This window comes from Stegastes partitus, unplaced genomic scaffold (assembly GCF_000690725.1).
Source record: "Stegastes partitus isolate 25-593 unplaced genomic scaffold, Stegastes_partitus-1.0.2 Scaffold86, whole genome shotgun sequence".
Lineage (NCBI taxonomy): Eukaryota > Metazoa > Chordata > Actinopteri > Pomacentridae > Stegastes > Stegastes partitus.
This window is the reverse complement of record NW_007577817.1, coordinates 471,079-490,133: the sequence shown is the minus strand read 5'-3', so window position 1 is coordinate 490,133 and position 19,055 is coordinate 471,079. Positions and strand designations below refer to the sequence as shown.

The window sequence follows — 19,055 nt, the reverse complement described above, 5'->3', positions numbered from 1 at the left end:
AAAAATGGGACATTTCAACAAAGTGAAATTTACAGCAAAATGTACATGATACATTGGAATAATGTACTTTATTACTAAATATCAAAATTAGATACTTGAGAACTTAGAATTGTAGTTGACTTTATAAAATCAAAAAACTTGCTTTTTAGTGCATCTGGTAGAGTTGACATAAATTGAGTTATGAGGTGTATAAATGTGTGATTTTAAGAAAACAAAACATAAACCTGTTCCCTCATTCTACTCTTGTTGTTATTGTTATAATAATAATAATAATAATAATAATAGTAACGACGACGACAATAACAATAATAAAAATAATAATAATAATAAATAATAAATTATTATTAGCCGGTTCGTGTCCTTGTGAGGACAACGGGATCTTTCTGCGTGGAGTTTGTAAGTTTTCCCCGTGCAGCGTGGGTTCAAGGTCCAAAAACATGTTGAGGTTATTTGGTGATTCTAAATTGTCTGTAGGTGTGAATGTGAGTTGTTAATAATAATAATAATAATAATAATATAGGTAAAATGTTGTCCTCTTGTTACCTCTAATCTTGTTGGTGATGTGCTCCTTGGAGGTGATGATCTGGTCCATGTCTGTTCGTATGGAGGTCTCTAGAGAAGAGTGGGCTGCATCACATTTCTGCAACACTGCCTCATATTGGTCCTGGCATTGCCTTTGCACCAAGCTGTACACTGCATCACTGATCTATATGAACACAAAGTTGAAAAAAGCTCAACTTCTGTTACCAGACTCACACCTGTGTAGTACACAATATGTTTGTTGTAGCTGGACATACTGGCCTCATCATCTAGGCTGCCTCATCAAAATGCAAACAGGCATTAAGCAGGCATCAGCCAATTAATAACCTGAGGTTAATTAGTATTAAATAATCAGTACAACTGTACCCTTTTTTGAAGAATAAGATAAAAAGTTGAACATTTGACACAACTGCATATTTTTGAGTTTTTAAAATTCCGAATATATTAGCTTCAGAATAACCTCTAAGTGTACAGCATGTCAGCAAACAAACCTACAATTTGCTCCACATGAATGAACCAAAATAAAACATCTCAGCAGTGCAATTAGACAAATTTAATCATTCAATTAAAAATAATAACAAAAATTACAAAAACAATACAATACCCAACAGTAATATTTAAGCAATTTTTTTATTTTTTATTTTTTGGAAAAATGAGAGCCTTTACAATTGACAAAAAAAAAAACAAAAACAAAAAAAAAAGTCTAAATAGATAATTCTGCAAGCCATGGATCAGGCAGGAGTTTTAAAGCTGTGATGCCCCACTCTCAAGTCCAGCCTTAGGAATAGGAATAGGCAGTAAAGATCTGGTTTAAAGATCTGAGACTGTACTCCTAATCATACACAATAATTCAGCAATACGCCAGAGAAGTAAATCATAAGGAGCTTTAAAACAGGAGTGATGACAAATTTAAACTTGGTTTCTTACCAACATCCAGCTCCTCTGCCTATCGTGCAGTTTGCCTTTGAGGCGGGGGGAGATGAGATCCCTCAGCTCAGGGAGGAGGCCCTCCATCACCAAGTTAGACAGGATCTACAAGGAAAATAACACACACACACACACACACACATACACACACACACACACACAGACACACACACGTTGGACCACAAGCACAATGGTCTCACTTACCACTTACATTTATTTATGTAGCCGAATTAGCATATCTAGATTGTATCTTTCCAAACAATATACCGAATACCATGGTACAGTTTCTCTAACAACAAAAAGACTTTACGTGATACAGTGACAAAAAAGACTCAGAAGACGACTAACCACCATATTAATGTTACATTCAAGTGGATCAGAACCTATGCCCAGTCCCAGTATGAAACAAGTTAACAGCACTGAATTAGATATCAGTTAAGATAAATACTGACCCTCATAAGAGACCAGACAAGGTTAAGGTTACCCAAAAAGAAGCCAGAGAACACAGGTTCAATCAAAAGTCAGTTATTTTGGTGACAATGTGAGAGGAATGCATGGAAAATTCCTTTCAAGCAATAGCGAGAGAATGTGTTTACATGATATTAACTTATTAATGCATTAAATCAAATTTAAGTGAAGCAAGTCACATAACACATTTCTAAATGCAACCACTACAATACAACAGAGACCTATGATAGGTGTTACTGCCAGGCTTACCTGTGATGGCACACCACACATCATCTCCCATGTGCCGTAGTGCCCTTGAGTTTGGCGGTAGAGTCGCACTGCATCAGTGAAGGCTGATGTCTGGACTTTATTTTCCTCTGACAAACCTGGGGACATAAGCTGCTGTTAACATTTATGCACAATTATGGGTAGATAAATAATAAAACAACAAAAAACAATGCCAGTGAGTTCAATTATGTATGACATTACTACCTTGTTTTGACATGTAACTATATGAAAATCACACTTGTAAATAATAAAATGAATGATCAGTGAATTTGATTAACTGAAGAAAGTAATGCTATGTCAGGTGTCAACTGAGGACTTTTGTCTGCCTTTCTACTGATTTGAAAAAAACAAAAAACAAACTTGAAATGACTGAATTAGATTACAATGATTTCATAAAGTGTACATTTACTAAAACTAACCAAAACTTGTTTTAAACATTGACAGAACTTTGATTACAGTGTTGAATGTGTTACCACACAATTGGAGATTTTGCTTTTCTACAGTGAACAATATTTCTGTTTATAGATAACTGGGAACACTTTCCAACAGGCATAGGTCACATCAGCTTGCTGGTCAGCAACATAATAGTTCTATGAGAAACTTGGCTTAAGAAATCCATAACAGATGACTGAATTTTTATTGATGGTTGTAAAGTGTACAGAACTGATAGGGTAGGTAAAGGAGGAGGGGTCACCATGTATGTCAAACCAAAGTTCACTAGCTCAGTTTCCTTGACAGTCACTAAAGCTAAATAGTTGAAGATCCTGGCCGTTAAAGTGGGCGTGTCAAAGGATTCTCATATCACGGTGGTTGGCTGTTGCAAACCCCATCAAATCCATATCAGACATTCTACATGATTTAAGTGATTCTGAATTCATCCTTGTGGGTTTTTTTTTTTAATTTAAATTGTTTTAAAGAATTGTGTGACTCTTGTGCAACTCATTAATGTATCAACAAGGCCAAATCTTAAGTCAGAAAAAAAATCTACAGTGCTTGGCCTAATTTTAACAAACGCATCTCATAAACACTCCTCAGTTGGCATATTTTGTAATGATGTTAGTGATCACTGTGAAATTGCCTGTGTCAGAAATATAAAACCCCCAAGACAAAACCAAGTTTTATCTTTAAAAGGCAATTTAAAAATTGTTAAGTCAAGGCTAACAGACTTTGTCAAAACAGCATTCTCCTATCATGCACCATGGTCATGGAATAATCTTCAAAAAATTCTTAAACTAGAAACACTGATATCCACTGACGAGTTTAAGAGCATCATAAAGAATGCAGTAATGGAGGAATGTCACCGTTTTTCTTGAAAGGCCACTGTCCCTGAATCTGTTTTCTTGTTTTGGTCTTTTCCTGTTTATTATTCATTTGTGCATCATGTATATGTTCTATATAACTTTTGATTTTGTATGGCTGCTACCTGGCCAAGGTTCCCCGGGAAAGGAAACTCCCAAGAAAAAAAAAGAAAAAAAAATAAAAATATCAAAAGATCAGGTTCACAAGTGAAGGTGTAAGGGAAAACAAATAACCTTTCTTGGACTGTGCTGTTTACACTGAGGAAGACAGAGCCTTTAGCATCAAAGTTTTCAAAAAAAAAAAAGCCTCGCACACACACCAACATCTGCTGACTGTGAACCACCACCCATAGAAATGTAACCTGAGGATCATCAGAACCTTACAGATTCAGACTGAGAATTTCCCTACAAACAGAGAGGTTAAAGGGAACCTAACCCTAACATATACACAGGATAAGAAAACACTTATCATGGCCTAAGTTTGGCTATCCCAACTTTCAGAAAGTCAACAAAAAACAAACAGAAGAAAATACAGGTGGAATAACATCATCATCCCATATGTAGCTGGAGTGTCTGAGAAGGATTTTGTTATAACACAACATACCAGTGCACTTTAGACTCAGCAGCAGTAGGGCAAAAAGTGGTTCACCTCATAGATAAAACACCCACACAAGTGCACAGACTTGTATTTAGAGAAGACCAAACAACAGTTCCACAAGTGCATGGCTTAACACAGTAGACTCAGCATTCAACCTGTATCTGAAGGATAAGGGACACAGTGTACACATTCTGGACAGAGAGGACAGATGGTTTGAGAGGGGAGTGGAGGAGGCCATCTATGTCAAACTGCAACAGCAGTCCCTAAACAGAGGAGGAGGGCCACGACACCATTTATCAAGCACCTATAACACAGTGATGATCCAGAATGCAGCAGCACGTCTGGTTTTCAACCAGCCTAAAACAGCATGTCACCCTGCTGCTCAGATTACTGAACAAACAAAACTACAATGAAAACACCTCCCTCCTACCTGAACCCTCTCATTTAGGTCTACGCTCCCTCCCTCTCACGACACTCAGCCAACAAAAAGCACCTGATAGAACAACCACAACAGGGCCTGAGGTCGATAGCTAGATTCTTCTCCTCTGTGGTTCCCCGGTGGTGGAACGAGTTACCAAACTGTGTTCAATCTGCAAAGTCCCTCTCAATCTTTAAGAAAAGACTAAAAAGACCCAGCCCTTCACTGAACATCTCTGCACTTGACTATATATATACATACACACATATATCACACACACACACACACATATATATATATTCCTATTCTGTTTACCTCCCTCACTGCCTGTAGGCACCGATGTCCTATCACACTTGAACTTGTTCTATGGCTCTTATCCAGGTAGTTGTTCTTCCTGACTAGATCCTTGCTTGTGTTGTATCTACCCTCAGATGTACGTCGCTTTGGATAAAAGCGTATGAAAAATGAAATTATAGAACTGTAGAATTGATAAGGTCTTTCCTCTGAAAGGTTCACCATCATTAACATCTTGAGTCACTCCTGACATGGCTGATTCATGTCCTTTACTGTGTAAACTGGTAGCTTCACAATCATTATTGTTGCAGTTGCTGTTGGGCCACCTGGTTTGGATGGGAGGTGAAATGTCTTGCAGAAACTAAAAGGGAATTCCTGTTGCTTCTTACTGAAGCTCCTGATGACCAAAGTGACTGAAAATGGCATTGTATGCCTGTCTTCAAAAATGATTTCTCTCAGTTATATTTGAAGAAACATTTTGAAACTCCAGAACTCTATTCTACTTGAATAAGGCCACCTATAAATACTGCCACGTCTTAATCAAAGGTCCGAGAAACAACTGTAAAAATTTCAGGCCTTTATCCTTCATATTTCCTGAGATATTGTCATCTAAACATAGCATCAAATTTTAATGTGTGAAATAATATGCTGAAAGTGGGTCAATGGGCAATAAAAAAATAAATAAATAAAGTAAAATATGCACAGCAAGTATTTGATATATCAAGCAAAAAAAAAAAATCACAGATAGCATTGTAGATATACATAGCATTAAAAAAAAAAAGTTTCAAGTAAATCAGAGATGTTTGAGCAGGAGCCCCCCTGAGAATTTGAGATGGAGGAACCCTGTAAATTCTCATGATGCTATCTTTGAAAAAAAATGAAAATGCATAACTGAATTCGTGATTTTTTCTGGGCCACAAGCAGTTGCATGTCACAATAATATAATATGTTTTTTAAAAAAAACATTTTAAATGCTTCTTAAATTGAAATACTTGAATACAAAAATCAAAAGAAAGTTTGTTTATTTTGTGTGACTGATTCAACAGGTAAAAAATACAGTGAACAAAAATATAAATGTAACACTTTTGTTTTTGCTCCCATTTTTCATGAGCTTAACTCAAAGATCAAAGACTTTTTCTATGTACACAAAAGGCCTATTTCCCTCAAATATTGTTCACAAATTTGTCTAAATCTGTGTTGGTCAGCACTTCTCCTTTCCCAAGACAATCCATCCACTTCACAGGTGTGGCATATAAAGATGCTGATAAGACAGCATGATTATTGTACAGGTGTGCCTGAGGCTAATCATATAAGGTTCATTATCAGTTCCAACTTCCCTTTGGATGCTGATTATTTTTTTTTTTTTACAGATTAGTTTATTTTGACACTTGTTTTGTTCAGAGTGCTTTGGGAACTTAATGAATTTGATTAGTGAGTGGCAATAAACAAACTGCTCATCAGCAACCTCAGTTGCATCTTCATCTGCGGATGGTCCTCCAAAATCAAAGAAAATGCTGCTCTGAACCAACTGCAGCTCCATCATGTCACTGGGACAACAAGCTAAACGGACACATTTCTGTACAATTGCATCTGGGTTTATGTACTCAAACAGTGACACAAATGGATAAAGTGGGAATCACAACATTGCACCCTTTTAAAAATATGCAAAAAAAATAAACAAATAAATAAAATAAAATATATCGACTGTTTGAAAAATACTTGCATTATTACAAACTTTGGTGTTAAATAATTTTTGATAAAATCATTGAAAAAACATAGATTTTTATGATGACATTGTTGACACTAGAACATTGTTAAATATAAACAAAGGAGTATTAAGGAACTAAATACTTAATTGGAAAAAAAAGAAGAATGAACCAAGGGTTTAATAAATTCTTAATGATTTGAGTTATAATTAGGTGGGAGGTAAAAACATGGAATGCAGCTTCTAGGTGGCACAAGCCAATATCCTACTTATGCCAGTCCCAAGCCTGGATAAATGCAGAGGGTTGTGTCAGGAAGGGCATCTGACATAAAACCTATGCCAAATCAAATATGCAAATCTGCTGTAGCTTAAGTACAAATACTTACACAGTGGTTCATGTTGGAGTTGAAAGGTACATACAGCTAAAAACAATGCAATAGGGATTTTTCATGGAGTCCACAAGGGGGCAGTGGTGTTGCTTTGGGAGTTACAGGGGGCTGTAATTGGTTGAGAAGAAGAAAAGAAAAAAAGGCTTCCTTTTTTTGTTACCGAGTTAGTTTCTAAAACACTAGAATAAGACCAAAAATGGCTCCTGTTGGTTGAAGAAGGAGATGAGGAAGGCGTGTTCATAGGCAGAGGGAAAAGAGGAAAGTGTAGAAGAGTCTAGGACTGAAACTAGGGACTTTAAATGTTAGGACTAGGACAGGAAAAGCTAGAGAGTTGGTTGACATGATGCCAAGGAGGAAGGTGGATATACTGTGTGTTCAGGAGACGAAGTGGAAAGGTAGCAAGGCTAGAAGGTAAGTAGCAGGGTTTGGTTATGGACCAGGAAATAGCAAAGATAAGTAAGTGTGAAGTGAGGAGGGCATTGAAGAGGATGAAGAGTGGAAAGTTGGTCATAATGATATACCTGTGGTGGTATGGAAATGTATAGCAGAGGTGGAAGTAGAGTTTCTGACAAGGTTGTTCAACAAGATCTTAGAGAGGGATAAGATGACAGGAATGACTGAGAAGTTTGTTGGTGTCAATTTTTAAGAACAAGGGAGATGTGCAGATTTGTGGCAACTACAGAGGAATAAAGTTGATGAGCCATACAATGAAGGTATGGGAGAGAGCAGTGGAAGACTAGACTAATGGCAGAAATGAGCATTTGTGTGCAGCAGTATGGTTTCATGCCATGAAAAAGTACTACAGGATGAGGAAAGAGAGGATGTTGAAAGAGAAGTACAGAGAAGGTCAGAGGGAGCTGCATTGTGTCTGTAGATCTAGAGAAAGCATTTGACAGGGTGCCAAGAGAAGAACTGTGGTATTGCATGAGGAAGTCTGGAGTGGCAGAGAAGTATGTTAGAGTGGTACAGGACATGTATGAGGGCTGTAAGACAGAGGTGAGCTGTGCTGTAGGTGTGACAGGAGTTCAAGGTGGAGGTGGGACTGCATCAATGATCAGCTCTCAGCTCCTTCATGTTTGCAATGGGGATGGACAGGCTGACAGATGAGGTTAGACAGGAATCTTCATGTGCTGTGATGTTTGCAGATGATTTTGTGATCTATAGTGAGAGCAGGAAGCAGGTGGAAGAAAATCTAGAAAGGTGGAGGTAAGGCCTAGAGAGCAGAGGAATGAAGGTTAGCTGCAGCAAGACAGAACACATGTGTGTGAATGGACCCAAGTGGAAGGGTGAGGTTATAGGAAATAGAGATAAAGAAGGTGGAGCATTTTAAGCACTTGGGGTCAACAGTCCAGAGCAAAGGAGTGTGTGGAAAAGAGCTGAAGAAGCGTGTGCAAGCAGGTTGGAACGGGTGGAGAAAAGTGTCACGTGTGATACAAGAGTATCAGCAAGAATGAAAGGATAGGTGTTCAAAACAGTGGTGAGACCAGTGATGCTGTATGGTTTACAGACACTGACAGTGAGGAAAAGACAGGAGGCAGAGCAAGGACCCCTACTTGCTGCAGCAGTCCTCGGACCTTAATAATAACAGAATTGAATTGCAAGTCTGTGCATCACAATGACAGGGTATCTTGATTGCAGTTAATGTCTGTTTCAGTGGCTAAAAACATACACAATTTTCTCCATCATGTTTCCCCTTGGTCTTTTTGGAGTCTTATAGAATAGGTCATTTGCTCTAGGGTTTGCAGCTGCTTAACAATGTTAACAAATAGGTCTGTGGTAGGGCAATCCCTCTGGAGCCACTGTTTTGTGATGGGATTTTTCTCGCTGCCAGCATAATCTTGAACAGGTAAGCATCATTCGCATCCATAAAATCAGGAACAATCCCAAGATAAAGAGTCGTAAATGTCATGCAAATGTTAAAACCTAGGACCTTTCAAATAATTCTTGTAATTCTGTGCCATTGCTGTGATTTGTTGAGTCTGTTCACAACCTGTTGTACTGCAGTGCTGTGTAAAACAGAAATGATCCCTGATAGCACCAGTTGTAAAAAAAAAATGGGCTCCTACTCTGTATAAGGCTGACGTCAAAGGATTTTCTTGCTTTTCAACCAACTTTCTTTGATCACATGCCTAGTTAATCAATTTTGAAGATCATGAGCTCAAAGAAAAATGCATTCACATTAACTTTTGAGTGTGTTCCTCAAAATACAGGAGGGGCTGGATAAACTCCTGTACAGCATAAAATTGGAGGTCTACAATGGAAATGCAAGCATGGCAAGATGAAATTGCTAACTCAAGATAGCAGTTGTATCATTAGCTGTAATTTTGCCGATGTGGCAATAAGGCAAGTAAACAGGGAGCAAATGACCAAATATGTCTGACCAATTCAATCTCACACACTCTTCTACAGGGCACTTGTTAGAAGGCTTTGGGCTACTCTATTCAGCTTGTAGCCCTTGGCAGTCACGTACTCAAGTCTACATTAATCCTATGAAGCTGCCATGGAGCATTACGGCAGGGCTCCTTATTTGCCATGCATTTCAATGCAGTTAACAACGATGTCTGTGCAGTAATTTGCGTTGATCACTGGTTGGTAGGACTTACCATTGTTGGAGTGTCTGACACAGTCCTGGAGGACTGCATGCCATTTCTGCTGCTCTTTCTCGGTCAACACACAGAAGAAATAGTGACAGGCGTAAGGGTGCCACAGGATCAGAGGAAACTCCGTGGCACACTTTAGGAAGGGTGAACTTCCCACCTTCGCTTTCACACCTACAAAAAATGTACACAACATAAAAACACTGAGCTGTCAGTTTAAACTTTCTGCATGTCTTCTGAAACATGCAGCATATTATGATTCTTAAAAGAGTGTCTCTACATGTATTTGACAAGATGAATGTCATCATCAGCAGGTCCAACATGCCAAATAGATGAAGACTGAATCATTTTGGACAAACCAAATACATTATGTCATACTGAATTGCAACACAAGGTATCTTTATATTTCTGGGAGACTTTGGAGGATCTTCTATTGTAATATATATCAACTCTATCATGTAGACGCTTTATAGTCCTATACAACTAAAAGGCAACACAGAAAACACAACGAAGACTAGATTATACTTTCTGTGTCCACTGATAATGAATGATTTTTCTGCCAACATTTCTGACACTGCAGCCCACAATATCCCCTTACAGTGACTGTAGCATTAAAAAAAAATGTATGGATATGTTTAGACACTTGCAGCTCTTGGTTAAGGTCAGAGAAAGATATCAGTTTGTTTCAATTAGAATATATCTTTTTTTAAAAGTTAAGAAATTGCTTGTTTCATTTCTTAAAATAAAACATTGCATGTCCATGTAATCCGGTAAGCATTGATGCTGCACCCTAACGCAAGTGAAAAAACAATTGATTTTTACCTTACAGTAATTTCCAAGAAACAGGGTTTTACATTTAAGATATAAGATCTGAGAGGGCACAAAATTAATCCTAAGCACTGCTCAGTCTCTAAGTCTACATTGAGAATGTACAGCCATGAATTACTAAGAGCAGAATTATATACGCGAGAACAGAATCACGAACACAAGAACTGCGCTGCTGTATTTGTAGGGATGATCATCTGATTATCAAAACGTGCTACCAGTAAAGTAAGCCTTTATAGTATAGTCAGTTTGAGAATTAAATTAATAGCTCAGTAAAAGTAGTTACTAGTTACATATAGAAGTACTCATGCTAGCTTTGTGTTAACTTCTATTCCATTAGTCATGGCTATTTACAGCAAAACAGCCCAAATGCATCCTCCTTGTAAACATGCCTTGTAGCAGAGAGAGGGCAGGCACAGAGGGTTATAAATATTTTCATCTGTTGACTTATTGATCTGATATCCAGGATTATCTCCATACACGTTTGACCTCTCCCTCAAACTGCCCAAGCTAATCTCATGCAAAATAATGGGAAGTTTCAAAGCCCCTTGTTTGCGAAAAACTTGTACATTACACGTTACATCACACACTACAGAGAGAGCCAAGGACAGTGTGTGTGCCTTTAGTTGAATGAGGGACAAACACAGACCTCTCCAAAATCACAAACATACTTTCATGTACGATAAGTAGACAGACTAGTGATTAATTGCTTTTCCAATTATTGCCTTAAAAATGGAACCGATTAACAATTTAACCAATTAGGCAGAAGAAAGACATGCATGTCAGAAAACTATTTGTTCATTAACTGGAGCACCTGGTTGCCCCTTCAGGTGGAGCCTTTTATTATTTAATGCAATGGAAAAGTGCAGTTTGTGATTTTTACTGTATTGACCTGAGGAGGCAGTCACTCCAACTATGGGCAGTTCTATGTTGGCAAGCAGAGTGCATTGTGGGGATTTAACTAGCAACAGGCCACCATGACAAAATCTTCTGTGGTGATTAATGGCTTGCTGCCACAGCTCACAAGCTGAAAACAAGTCTAGGACACAGAATCAACACCAAATGACTAATGTAAGCAAGCTACTGTTGAGGTCAGTGTCCATAATTGTATCCCCTGTACTTTTTAAAAAAACATTTTTTAATGATTAATTAAATATTGATGGATAGCATCACACGCCGTCACACGGCCTGTCTCGTCGCTCTTCTCCTAGATAACCGCTACTGTCGTGACGGCTTAGTGCATTGGCTGTGCTGTCAATGGAGAAAAGACTGGTCACAGAGATGAGTGACTTCAACCAAAAAGTAATAGAGAAGTTTGCAGAGCAGAAAGAGAGAAGCGCTAATTTTTTATTCAAATAGCTCCAGACTGCATTTGCGACCTTTATTTTGAGAGTGTGTGAATTGATGAGCATGATGATCATGAAGCTGTATTAGTAACCGGCACAGGAAGCCTCTGTGTGGACCCCAGTGGTGGAAAGTAGGACTTCTATAACTTCGGTGCACTGCAGTATTTACGCTTAAAAATGAGGTCTTCTCGTGAAGTCATTTTTAAAGTCATTTTTGGTCGCATACCTATCAGGGCACACCACAGCCACCAAGCAGCATCTACCACAGCCTGCCTAAAGCCCACGGCGTGTAGGGAGCATCGGTAAATCGTAGTGTCTATCGATAAGAACATGTTCAGCAAGTCATACGTTTTCCCTGTGACCAGGTGGGAGGTGCAACGAAATGAGAAAGTGTGTCGTGTGCTTCCAGTGAAAGAGTTAGTCTGGAGCCCTGTGTTTTTTTCATTATTTATGTTGTGTGTTTGGAATTTGTACAGATCCTGTAAATAATGATGAAAGTTTGATGAATGGTTTTCAAATTCAGTTCTGGTAAGTCTTAATAATGTTAAATTAGATTATGATTAGAATATCCTCCATAGGTAGACAATTTGCATTCCTGTAAACAGCTGTGCCTGACGTTACTCGTATTGTAATTTCTGATTTAAAATGAAAGGTCATTTGCAGACTGTACAAATAATGGATGGATGGTAATAAGGGAAACAGTTTCACAGTTATCAGCACAAAATAATGCAGCTTTGTCTCTGCTCCCCTTCCCTCCTCACCAGGCAGGCTGTTGCTTATCAGATCCAAATATTGCTCCATCGATGTCAGCACTTTGTAGCCTGCACAATTGATGGTTCCTTTGGGAATGTGGCATCTATCATGGGACTGGTAGTTAAGACAGGGCAAAGAGCAAATGCGTTAGACAGTAAATCAAAACAGCATCGTGTAATGCAGACAGTACAACCAGCTCCCCAGCTTTACCGCTTTGTTGTCATAATAGTCGATGTTGTAGGAATCTGAGATAAAGACAAAGTGGTTTCTCCATTTCTTGTTCTCCTCCAGGTACTGAGTGAGGGAGCCAGAGAAGATGGACTTGTTCTCCAGGGGAACCTGTGGGAGAAAACACATTCCAACCCAAACTAGAGTAATTAAGAGAGAAGAAGCAAAAAAGCCAACCTGTGTTTCACAAAAAAAATACATATCTCAAATGAATCCATTAGTTCATGTTCCTTCATTTATTTAATCTGCTTTTTTTTTTTCCAAGTGTGTGGAAGCACATTTCTACAAAGAAGAGAAAACTATGAAAAACAAAAATACTGGTAAGTCAGGCTTTAGATTTCCAAGAGGAAAAAAAATCTGAAATAGTTTGATACCTAATAAAATTTTTCACTTTTTAGGTAAAAGTCACATTTTGTTTTGAATCATTTAAAAAATAAATAAATAAATAAATAAAATAATAATAATAATAATAATAATAATAAATAAATAAAACTATTACAGAATTTCAGCTTAGTAGTAAGTCTTACAATATCAAAATGTTGACTTTTGAATGTAAACATTCGTTTTCCCACAAGAAATGTGTTTTCATGCTTTACTTAAAAATAAAAAAACATTGTGGGGAAGTTCTACGATCGATCTTTCTCGCAGCAGGCATTTTGGCATGCTATAGCAGAAAAAGGACACATTTTACTAATTTTACTAATGGCATTAAAATTCTATTTAGGTAAGCAAAGATCCAGGGTCTGGTTATTGTGTGCACTGACTTACTGTCATGGCTGACTGAGCTATTGTTGAATAAATTTGGTTCACCTATGCTTTCTCTGCTAAAATAAACAAAATGCCTTTATTCAAAAAGTCAATGAGGTAGTGCATGGAATTAAAACAGTGTGGTGGAAGAAGATGCTTTACCTTGCGGTGGAGCATTTGAGGTTGTGGGCCACCTACTCCTTCTATGTCAAAGCGGATTTTGTTGAAGAGAGCCACTGCATACTGCTGCTCGTACAAACGGTCAAACTCTCCCATCACATTTCCAGTATGAGCTGAAACACAGACACGTTGTTAGAGCAGTATCGGTATTGAACTCAAGATCTTTTCAAAGTGGTCTTAGGCATGTCACACTAAATACGCAATGGCTGTGGACTACAGTGCTTATTGCGTTTCACACAATTAGCAGAATGAGATTACAACTTCGGGATCTGCTAACATGGCCATACAGTAGACCTATGTCAACATTAATCTGCATCAGGGTCTAATCCCTATGATTTAGAACAGATCAGTACACTGGAACTCAGAAAATGAGAACATTTTTAAAAAGTTTAAAAGAGTTGAAAAATGCATATGATTAAAATTAACTGTTAACACCAGAATACGTTTTAACCACACACAAACACACACATGTCCCCATAACATGAGTTATAAAAATATATACGCACACAGTAATGCATTCTCACACGGAGATGAAATATCAAATTAGGAAAACACATGGTATAAAGTATTGATATAATTTCCCTGATATAGAGTACAATTAAATTAGCACTGGAGGGCAAATGAGGCCATGTAAGCCTGAGGTATCATCTTTGTAAATTTGTCATGTTCTAAAGTCCTGTAACCTTAAACCCAAGAGTTATTTCTGTGGGAAAATGTGACAGTAAAACACAGACTTTATTAAAGAATGGCATCTTGCACTGTTCTTTTTGTGAGTCCACATCCCTGATATTTGCTAGAGCATGGGTTGACCTTCATATTTCTAACCTCTTAAATTCCTGCAGGGATCAGCCTGTGGGTCCTTGTAAATGTTATCTGCCTCATGAAGATTGTCTGAAAAAAAGCCTTTTGTAAGCGGCTTTTATTATAAAATGACAAACACTAGAACATTGTTAATTGTGGCACCAGCAATCAAGAGTCATAAAGTAAGACAGTTACATAGAACTATCCATGACTGACCAGCAACGATCCCAAAATATCTTATTTGATGTAAAGCAGTCTGCATGAGAGAAGAGTGTAACAGTGGTGTCAGGATGTCGTCACGATCAACCCAAAATTGCTTAAAGTTACAATTAGGTCGAAATCAGTAACTGATTACAGAACCAAATCACAATGAACACATGTACAACAGTCACACTGCCAAGAATATCATCTAACAAGGCTATTAAATCAAATTAGGCCCATGAAAAATACTGAAAAAATGTCTTTGTTTACTTTCTCCTGACCTTCAACTATAGTTTTCCTTCCTCAAAATGATCATTTAGAGTGAATTAACTAGTTTTGCAGCTTTTATTGTGTGACTACTTTAGCATGGAGGTATTCAATTAAAAGTCACTGAGGTCCAGTTTTTAAAATTTCCTCCAAGTAAAAGGTCCGAACCGAAGCCAGTTTGTGTCTTGTAGCCTTCCCCTATGGCCAGATTTTCATGGTTTCAACAATACTTATTGTCAATTTTCAGTGCAGGATGTGTTTAGCTTTTACATACAGACGTGGACAAACTTGTTGGTACCCCTCGATTAATGAAAGAAAAACCCACATCGGTCACAGAAATAACCTGAATCTGACAAAAGCAATAATAAATAAAACATTTTATGAAAATTAAGCAATGAAAACCACACATTGCTTTTGAACCGTGGTTCAACACAATTATATATATATATATTAAAAAAAAAACTCTGAAAGAACTGAAGGCCTCCACTTCAAGTAAAAAAGTAAACTATCTTGTGAACTGCCTGACGGAAGAATGAACATACATTTCTCCGTCCACTCATCTTCAAAGCAATGGTTTTCCTCATCAGCCTTCTTTCTTTTGGAGTAAGCCATGCTGTCATCACTGTCTCTTCCTCTCTGCTCTGCTGTATAGGCAAGTGCAAAGCGGCCATGCAGGGTAACCAAACGATTTGATTGGCTCGAGTGGAGCTTTTGCCGTATTAACTGGAGAAGCAGCGGCCGCGCCCTGTCTATAGCCGCGACCGTCATAAAAAATGCTCCATGAAAATCTATTCTCATGAATTTGTCAGAGATTGATCACGGGTCCGGACAGAACCATCACTCGGTCCAGATCCGGACCGAGGCCCGCCATTTGGTGATGCCTGCTTTAGCATATCATGAAAAAAGTAAACAGGCATTTTGATTTGCGTTACATGCTTATACTGTAGCTGTACATTACTAACTGGTGACTGTATCTGACAGGAAATTTGAATACCAAAACATTGTAACACTTGACACTGTTCAAAATGTTGGATGAAAATGTTTTTCTTAATCTTTCTGTGACGTTCTACTGTTGTAATGCTGCTGAAAGTAAAATGTATGGTTGAAAGCTCCAAAAAACAAGTGTGTACCTTTACTATTTTGTGCTAACTAACAGAAAAAGTGAAAATGGTCAGGGGGTTGTCGGGACCTTTCTGACCTCCGTGTGGAGTCATTTGTGTTTCCATCTGTCACAGTTTCACTTTCAGTTTGTTTGTCAGACATCTCGGATTCTTGAATGCGGTTTGGCTAAGCATCATGTAGAACCTCCACAGTTCCTCCAGGTGCAGTTTTCTCCTCCTCATCAGTTTTATTTGTCATGTTCGGTTCTTTCCATTTGTCATATATGTGTCATTCGTCATATTCGGTTTGTTGGTCACATCTGTTTCAGTTGCCAGATCTGGTTCATTTTCTTTTGTCACGTCTGTTTGTATACTATCCTCTTCAGCAGAGGGCCACTCAACAGTGTCCTCAGGCCCCTCTCCTTCTACCAACTCAGGAGGTTTTTCAGCATGTTCAGCAGGTGCATTGCTGTCGTCAAGACCATCCTGAAGCTGGGAGGTCAAGGAACTAGATGGCATGGCTAGCAAGCCTCCATCCTCTGGATTTTCATTGGGTTACTGCCTCCTCAGAATTTCACACACCTGAGTGAACCTTCCTTCAGCAGTAAAAGAGGACTGGGCAGGATAGACAAAAAATCGTCCTCAGGTTCTGAGAGTTCCTCTAAGAGTTGAGGGTGACTCTGTCTAGTTTTTGGCCTGCAGACCTTAGGTTTGGCTGGTTCTGTTCCCTCCTCTTCAAACAGGTTACCACAAGAAAGCAGCAGGTCCCTAATGTAGAGTTCGAACGGGACCATCACCACTGATGGACTGTACTTTGTACACAGGTAAGTCTCCCACTTTCTCCAGAATCTTGTACATAGTGGACTCCCACTTGTCTGCAACCTTGTGTTTACTCCGGAATCTCAGATTTTTCACCAACATTTGATCTCCTTCCTCTAGTGTCGACTCTCGCACTGCCTTGTCGAAGATGTGTTTGTTCCGATCATCAACCTTTCGTGAATTCCTGGTGGCAATCTGACAACTTTCCTCGAGGCATGCTTTCAGGTGTTTCATATACTGAGAATGGAATTTGGGAGAGCCATCTTTCACAGGTAAGCAGATGGCAATGTCCACAGGTAATCGAGTTTGACGTCCAAACATCAATTGGTATGGACTGAAACCTGTGACATCGTTCTTGGTGCAGTTATAGGCATGGGTAAGTGGTTTTACATAATCTCGCCAATGGCTTTTCTCCTTGTCCTTTAAGGTTCCCAACATGCCTAAAAGGGTTCGATTAAACGGGGTTTCCTCTTGGGTGACAGGGCGTTGTGTGCACCTCAGTGATGCCTTATAGCGCGCAGAGTTCTTTGATGAGTTGGAATTCGAAATCCCTGCCCCGATCACTCAGCAGCTGCTCAGGAAAGCCGTAGTGCACAAAGAACTGTTCCCAAAGGGTTTTGGCGACCGTTATAGCCCGCTGGTCTTTGGTTGGCATGGCAACCGCGTATTTGGTAAAATGGTCTTTGATGACCAAGATGTCATTGGCATTGTGACTGTCAAGCTCTAGGGAAAAGAAGTCAATGCACACCAATTCAGTCAGACCACCAAATCCATACACAGAGGACAAGTCATTTAGGTTCTTATCAATACAATGTTCCTCGTATAAAATGTCGAGTGCATTTGTGCCAATGAGTACAGGTGAGTCACCATTACTAAGGTGGTCTGTTACCACTAAGGCTCAGGCTCAGCATCAACAAACTCTTTTGAGAACTGGAGAGTGATGGGCATATAGCCTAAATAGGAGACATTTTCACCATTGGCACCTTCAATATCCAGGGCTTGGAAGGGCTGAATGCGGTGTTCTGACAGGTGAGTTTTGGAAAAAGAAGCAGTTACTGTGGTCACCCGGGACCCTGAATCAAGGAGATGTCTAGAATTAACTCCTGACACACTGACATCTGCAATACATTTCCGTCCTACTGTCACCTATATTAATAGGAGTTTCATCAGCTATGTGTGCAGGGCTTACATGCTGGGGTTCATGTCTGATCCCTGATGCATCTGGTTCAGTTGTCTTAGGTTTGGTGGACTCTTGAATCCTAGCTAGTTCGTCAAGCAAAACTTTTTCAAAATCTCTGCTTAGACATACTTCAGTTCAGTTAGGTAAGTCTGAGTTAAGGTCGAACCTCTATCTGCTGTGTACAGCTCAGACAAGAGCTCAATGTGATGGACAGTGTTCGGTCACTGGAGGGTCTATCAACAGGTAAGATGTTCTTAAGATACTCAAGAGCTCCACCTGAACTATATTCCACTATAGCTGTGTGTTGGAACTTAGCTTCACTGCTGGTAACTGTAATTACCCTCTCAATCTTACCATACTGTCCCAAGTAGTCAATTACTTCTTTATCGACATCACTACCAGTTACACCACTTGCAAGTAGTGAATTAGGCACATGAACATTTTCAGATTTGATTGCATTCATGTTTGTATTGTCACAGTCTTATGTGAATTAAATTGCATCAATGTTCACAGAAAAATACAATAAAATGTCACACTGCTCAACCTCCTGTTCAAAGGACTTAACACAACTCCTGGCTGGCTCACCAAGTTTTATGTAGCGCCTCTACCCTCAATAAAATAATCATATTATGTACACAGTATAGTATACCAGAACAATAGTAGTACAACCTAACATCATATTCCATATCTTTCTCTCTCATTAAATATGGTGGTGACCTGGTAATTTAGCCGGCTACACATTAGCTGAACACCATGTATATACCTTAGCTAGATTAGCAGTGCTACCCGCGATTAGCGTTAGCGCGGTAGCTAGCAATCTTTCTAACGTAATTTTTCACATATCACAATAATACAATAGTATCACGGTCAGTTAAAACATTGGATAACATCTCTGCAACTGCTACTGTTTTTTATAAAAGTATCTCAGTAAGCAGCATGTTCACATGAGCTAACATCAACAACCCACTAAACATTGGACGTCATATGGACGTCCAGATCATGTCCATATTGCGTCCGTCCGTCCAAGACCAATTATGGACCTATTCTCGACGTCCAAAATAGGTTAGGTATTTGGACGTCTTATTATGACCCGATTTCGACGTCTAT

General features: G+C 38.8%; 1 protein-coding gene across 1 annotated transcript in view; it reads right to left on the bottom strand.

Annotated features, from left to right (window-relative positions):
- The window catches only part of LOC103353856 (niban-like protein 1), a 63,173-nt gene that overhangs the window by 12,410 nt on the left and 31,708 nt on the right, over positions 1–19,055 (bottom strand). Inside the window, exons 2-8 of the mRNA XM_008277022.1 lie at positions 13,563–13,693; positions 12,636–12,764; positions 12,434–12,539; positions 9,508–9,675; positions 2,185–2,300; positions 1,468–1,572; positions 544–706 (exon numbers count right to left, since the gene is read on the bottom strand). Coding sequence (XP_008275244.1) covers positions 544–706; positions 1,468–1,572; positions 2,185–2,300; positions 9,508–9,675; positions 12,434–12,539; positions 12,636–12,764; positions 13,563–13,693 — 918 coding nt within the window. The remainder of the gene's footprint in view (positions 1–543; positions 707–1,467; positions 1,573–2,184; positions 2,301–9,507; positions 9,676–12,433; positions 12,540–12,635; positions 12,765–13,562; positions 13,694–19,055) is intronic.